We start from the raw sequence: 7,004 nt of genomic DNA on the forward strand, positions 1-7,004 counted from the left end.
GGATAGTTTAGTCTTTTCATGTTGAAGTTGTCTTCTAAGGTTTTATTTTAGTCTACAAAAATAAACCGTAGCCCAATTCATTCTCAGATTTTTGGAATGATAATTAAATTGATGTTTGTTTATTCAACCTTGCTTGAATTTTTGTATTCTTGTTGAATGCATTTAACACTTATCAAAGATTTGATCCATCTTTGTGGCATGCTAGGATTAGGGTTTAAAGACTTGATTTCCTTTTAAGTTCTAATTCCTAATTGATCATTCATAATCTCATTTAGAGTTGATCCTAGGGTTTGAATTCAATTTGCTATAGGATTTGTATGTTAGTGTTATACAGGTTCGTAATGGAAAAATGGTTCGTATAATCTATCATATAAGTTCATAATATTTGGTATCATATGTGGGCTCTTTAAATCAGATTGCTTATATTTATTTTTATGTTCTTTCATTAGTTTGTTGTTCTTATTCATTGAATTTCAAATTTCGATTTCTACAAAAAAAAAGGAAAAAAAAAAAAGAAAAAGAGAAATATGAAATCTTGAACAAATTCTGAAATCTTATTCGTTTTCTTAAAGTTCTTGTTGTTGAATCCGAATTTGTGTGTTTGATTGCTGATTTTTATTTCTGCAAGTAAAGTGGAGTGTTTCTAGGCTAAAATCAAGAAAACTCCTATTTTTAAGGGGTTATTAGTTGGCAAATTAGGTTAAGACTCGGATTTCCTAATCTAAAGGGGATTTGGACTGATTTTGAGGCTGTTTGAGTAGGATAGACACCTTCATAATTTTCTTAAAATATGAATTCATTAGCTCTTAAATAGAAATTCTGGATCTATTTGTTAAAATAGTTAAAATTAAACTTATTTGGCTCTGAGTTACAAGTTCAAGAAGGTATCTGAGCCTTTATTCATTTGTTTGTCAGAAGAAGACACATGCATCAGCCTAAAAAACTAATAGTATGTCTAGGGAAAGCCACACCTAAGACATCTTACTGGAGAATCCTTTCAATCCCAACTGGTGCAGTATCAAACTTGTAAACACCCAGAGGGAAGGAACCTGCAACGAAGCCATGCAATCAGCAGCCCAGTTAGCTTCTCCGTAGACATGCGTGATAATCACCCGTCAAGGACGATGCAAAACCTGTTTTATATTGTTTATGAGCGGGTTGTATCCATTGAAATTAGCAGACGTGCCCTTGATAGCCTTTATTCATTTTAAAACTAAAAATTGTTAGCAAAAAGTTCAAAATTGGATGTGTTGTAAACTGTAACTCTTCAATAGTCTAACAGTTATCAATTGTGTCCAAAAATATTAATCAAACACTTTGACATAACGGTTAGAATTTGAAACAACTATCAATTGCTCTACTATAGCTATGTCAAACTCTCTTTTTGCATTTTAAAAGAGAGTAAATTTTATTTAGAAAATAGGAGCTTTTGCTAATATTATTCTAATTAAATAATAATTATTAAACCTTAGTTCATATTTTAAAATAATTCCTTATATTAAGAAATAACTTTAAAGAAGAAGTAAAAAAAGATATCAAGAATTTGCTTAAAAACAGAGAGAAGTAAATACTATTAACATAAATGACAAGGTGAGACCAGTACCAGAATTCAAACCTGGTCCATCTAAAAATAACCATTTACATATGAACTAAGGTTTTCACAAAAATAAGCCATGATATAGACATGTCAAATCCCAGTTCTGCAGCCAAGGAGTTAGCCCATCCCTATCACTCTTAATTATGGAAGCACCAAGTTTCAGGGTCTTGTTTCTTTATGTATGGTGGTGCTGTTTAAAGATTCAAGCACCAAATGAACTGAGGTTCATTCAATGCATGGTAGAACCCACACAGACAATAGAGGAGGTTCTTGCTGAACACATGGCGTATGAATTAACCAACAAATATATAATCACTGCAGGCAATTCAGTGTAGAAGAGAAATCCATGTGATTGTGAAGATGACTTGGTTTTGGGCTCACACCTTTTCATGTGACAAGTTCACTATTCTTTTCTTTCTTCTCATATACGGCCTGTGATTTTCTTCAATACTCTCTTTGGCCGCCCAAAACCTTATATAAATAAATACCTATTTATTGTATCTGCATAATTTTTTCTTTCTTGTTTTCAATTTCCTTATCTTCTTGTTGCATCTCTTTGGGAAATAAGCCTCGTTGCGATGAGAAATTCAGTCTACATTTTTGCATCACTCATGGTTGCTGTTGCTCTTCTCATTCCATCCCCCACAATTGCTAGAGAAAGCCAATGGCCTCACTCACGTATGCTTCTCATATTAATTTCTTTTTTTTTTTTATATAATTTTTTAAATATATTTTCCATGTCATTGTCATTTAACTGTTTTTCTTTTTAGAAAAAAAATGAGGTATTGCCGCAAAAAAAAATTTACTAGTTGCCGCTCTAGAATTTTAAGCCTACATCCAGTAACGGAGTTGTCAATTCAGATCTAACTGGATTGATAAAGAATTTTTACTTTTTACGATTGATAAAGACTATTTACTTTTGAAACTGATGATCTCAATTTTAAAATCTCTTTCCATTTTTTATAAATTAAATTGTTACAATCTAAAATTAGGAAAGTAAATTCCTCAATACTAACACTAACTATAAATATATATTTATCATATGATGCAAAAAAATTAAACTAGTGCCAACGCTAATAACTAATATATTGATCGTATCTCTCATAAAAGAGAATGATGGAGCCAAGTTGGGACTAGGGCGGCCATAACCTTTTAAGTCTCAATGGCTCCCACGTTATACATTTATTATTTTATGTAAAAAAAAAAGAAATACTTATTTAGCCCTTTCAAGAATCATATTCTAGCTCAACAAGGGACAACATTTACCGAAAATAGGTGCCATGGCTGGTGGGGCAATATGGACCGTCTAATATTTCATAATTTAGTTTTATCTTCCTAGTTTCTTTTTTCTTTTATGTTCAATATGACTACGAAAATTTCGATTTAGCTTCTCTTATATTCCATCTGTATCCGTTCACTGGCCCTAACAAACTTCTCTGAATCATGGGAGAAGAACACTGTAAAATATGCCGCCCTAACAAACTTTTTCTTTTGGTTTTTTTTGGTTCATGTGTTTAAAACATACGAGTAAAAGTGCATGTATCCTTTGATGCAGTGGAATCACTTTCCCAAATTAATGGCATGTAATAGATAGTGTCATGTTTTGCAGATCAGCACGGCCATAATAATCATGGGCAGCGGGAATTAAAACCTGCACGGCCAAGAACAAACAACCCTAGCAGCAGCAACATAGCAGAACCAAGTGATTCTGAGGGAGAAATGATGGAGGAAAGAAATGCACATCCACTTCAAATAGCTGGGTCGAGATTGCCTGACTGCTCGCACGCTTGTGGATCGTGTTCGCCTTGTAAATTAGTGATCGTCAGCTCATTATGTGCTGCACTTTCTCAGGCAGCAGAAACATGCCCTGTCTCATATAGGTGCATGTGCAATAACAAGTCTTATCCCGTTCCTTGAACAATATACACTAGCTTTTACCCTTTTTCCTTCTTTCTTTTTTTCTTATATATATATAAGAGAATGCATTATATATTTTTAGATGCTTAGTGTTGTTATTTAGGCGATCTTGGCTTACTGTCTTTACGAACTTCTAATTAACTTGTAAATCTTGTTAGGAGTGCTCTCTCATTTTTGTTTGTGTTTTACTGGAGGTTTAATGGACTGAATATATAACAAGAAAATCACTTCTTTTCTTCTTATATCTCGCTATAAGGTATTAACACTGGTGAATGATAGTCGAAGACATTCAAACTCAGTATCTCAAAATCTTTTTATACGTGAAAGGGAGAAGGTGCATTTTTGCCCCCTAATGTTTAGTGCAAGATGCACATTTACCCTTAAACTATTTTTGAATGCAATTAAACATAGATTTAATTAAAAACTTAAATTTAGGCCCCTCTATTATTTGTAGGTCCATGAGTTGAATAAAATAAATTTTAAGAATTTATATTTTTTTATCTAAAAATTGTAATTTGCAAGTATAAAAAATAAAAAAAGTAAAACTTTTAGCTTTTCAAGATGAAAAACGGAAACAGCAAGGCAATTGTCATTCAAATCAAATACCTTTCTTCTTTAAATGAACTCTTTATCTGTAACTAGCAATATATATTTCTTCTTTAATTTTACTTTTTTTTTTTCCTTCTTTTCCAAATCTTTAGATTAGCTTCTTTATTCCTTTATTAATTTTAGCTTTAAACAAAGCACCGCGACTATTTTCTGTGAGAAGAGGAAGTGGCACAGTAAAGCACCACCACTACCGCCATCTCTTCTGCCATTCACGATGTCTCCACCACCATTCTTATCCGTTTCTTCATCTCAAGCTTCAACATAACCATCGAAGGCACCCTCTTTTTGCAACCAAAGCACCACCACCATCGCCATCTCTACCAATCCCAGCATCTCCATCGACAGTCTCCACCACCATCACGAGATTCAAATAAAAAAAAAAAGTGGTCGCCAAGCTTCGGTCACAAGTTTTAAATTAGAAGAAAAAAGTCACTCTACAAAAATATGAATCTGGTAGAGCAAAATCACAGCTAATAATTTGAGAAAATAAAGATAAAGAAAAAAATAAAATATACAATAGAACACACAGATTTACGTAGAAAATCCCTAAACATATTAGGATAAAAACCACGGGCAAGTATAGAAGAATCTCACTATAAGAAAATAATAGGAGTTACAATCTCTCTATTTATAAAGGAGAAAACATTAAAATTCTCTTTTTATAATAGAAAAAAAATAATTGCTTAACTCTCTAATATTTTTCTCTTATTTTTAGAATAAAAAAATAATAAAATGAGGCCTCTATTATATAGGTTTGGAAGGTATCTCAAGATTGTTAACTTAGCAATGTGGGAGAAATACTCCTTAAAATTAATAACTTAGCAATGTGGGAGTAGAGATGGCAACGGGTCGGATCTGGACCGGATCCGACTGGATCCAGATCCATATCCGTTTTTGGACCTTGGATCCAGATCCGATCCGGATCCGTCGGGTCTGAAAGGTTGGGATCCAGATCCAGATCCGTTGGATCCTACGGATCCGGGTCCAAAACGGATCCTAAACGGATCTTGCTGGTTTTACCTATTTTTTTTTCAAAAGTTAAAGAATTCACATAAAAAAACCGTAAATTGTTTCACGAACTGAACTCACGAACAGAACTCATGAACTGACTTCAATGGAGGAGAGAATGGAGGAGAGAGACTGAATTGTTGGCTTCAATAGAGGAGAGAGACTGAACTGTTGGCTTCAATGGAGGAGAAGGCATAAGCGGTAGATTCTCATGAAGCAATACAGAATTCCAGAGTCTACACTACACTCTACAGAGTACTAGAGAGGGAAGTTAGAATTAGGGAATTTAGGGTTTGGGGCCTTTGAGATGTTGGGCTTAAGTTAGAGTTGTTATTAGAGCCTCAGACAATCAGATTCAATATAAAAAAATATTGAAATTATAAATTAAACGGGTAAACGAATCCGGATCCGGGTCCAATATTTGGATCCGGATCCAGATTCGTTTTTTCAAAGCAGGATCCGGATCCGACCCGGATCCGTCGGGTCCAGAATTTTAAGATCCATATCCTTAAAAACGGATTTGGATCCATGGATCCAGGTCGGGTCCAGGATCCATTGCCATCCCTATGTGGGAGAGATACAAATCCCTAAATATCAACAATCTCCCACTTGAAGATTTGATTGAGGATCAGTCAGATCTTCACACCGTTCTTTCTTCCTTGCCTTTGCATGCTGCTTATGCTTTTGTCAGGCCACTAGAGGATTGACAACATATAAATTTATCAGTGTTAACTGCCTTCGTCAAAAAATCTGCTAGGTTGTCTTTAGTATGAATTTTGTGCATATCCACAGTGCCCTCTTCCACTTTTTCACGAACAAAGTGATACTAGACTCGTATGTGCTTTGACTTTAAATGAAAAGCTGGATTCCTTACGAGATGCAAGGCACTCTGACTATCACAGAACAGAGGAATATGCTCTTGTTCATGCCCGAGTCCTTCCATCATCATTTTCAATCATACTGCTTCCTTACTAGCTTGTGTAGCTGCTACATATTCTGCTTATGTTATTAATGTCGCCACAATCGACCAAGTGTGAACACATACCCTGTAGTAGATTTGCTTTTATCAAGATCACCTACATAATCTGAGTCAACATATCCTCTGATAATAAAGTCTGATCCTCCATAACACAATACAACATTTGAGGTTCCCCTAACATATCTTAGGATCCTCTTTACAGCATTCCAATGCTCTTTGCTAGGATTCGCCATGTACCGACTTACTACTCCCACTGCATGTGCAATGTCTGGTCGTGTACAAATCATCGCGAACATTAAACTCTCCACTACTGATGCATACGGTACTCGAGACATTTCCATCCTTCCTTCTTCACTGCTAGGACTCATACTGGAGGATAATTTGAAACTAACAGGAAGTGGGATAGAAATTGACTTATAATCTTGCATATTGAAGCGTCGCAAGACCTTCTTCAAATAATTTTTTTGAGAAAGCCAAATCTTCTTATTGTTTCTGTCTCGGTAAATTTGCATTCCTAGAATCTTGTTTGCTAGTCCTAAGTCCTTCACTTCAAATTTTCTAGCCAACTGTGCCTTTAGTTCTTCAATATGATATTTGTTGGGGCCTGCTACCAACATGTCATCTACATACAATAGTAAGATAATAAAATCACTTTTACCAAACCTCTTGAAATATGCACAAGGGTCTGCATTAAGTCAGTTGTATCCAAGGCTCATGATGAAGGAATCAAATCTCTTATACCAACACCTCAGCGCCTGCTTTAGACCGTATAGAGATTTGTTCAACCTACAAACCAAGTTCCGCTTTCCTTTTTCTTCAAAACCTTCTGGCTGGAGCATATAAATTTCTTCCTCAAGATCTCCATGAAGAAAAGCTGTTTTTACATCTAGCTGC

The 7,004-nt window shown here is 34.8% G+C and overlaps 1 protein-coding gene across 1 annotated transcript; it reads left to right on the forward strand.

Moving 5' to 3' along the window:
* Positions 1 to 1,973: 1,973 nt before the first annotated feature.
* Positions 1,974 to 3,741, forward strand: LOC112536737 (protein EPIDERMAL PATTERNING FACTOR 1). The gene is made up of 2 exons (XM_025159593.2): positions 1,974 to 2,275; positions 3,207 to 3,741. Exons 1-2 carry the CDS (start codon positions 2,176 to 2,178, stop codon positions 3,512 to 3,514), a joined length of 408 nt encoding a protein of 135 aa, XP_025015361.1. The 5' UTR covers positions 1,974 to 2,175; the 3' UTR covers positions 3,515 to 3,741.
* The last annotated feature ends 3,263 nt before the right edge of the window (positions 3,742 to 7,004 follow it).

The sequence above is a fragment of the Ricinus communis genome, chromosome 9 (genome assembly GCF_019578655.1).
Source record: "Ricinus communis isolate WT05 ecotype wild-type chromosome 9, ASM1957865v1, whole genome shotgun sequence".
Classification (NCBI taxonomy): domain Eukaryota; kingdom Viridiplantae; phylum Streptophyta; class Magnoliopsida; order Malpighiales; family Euphorbiaceae; genus Ricinus; species Ricinus communis.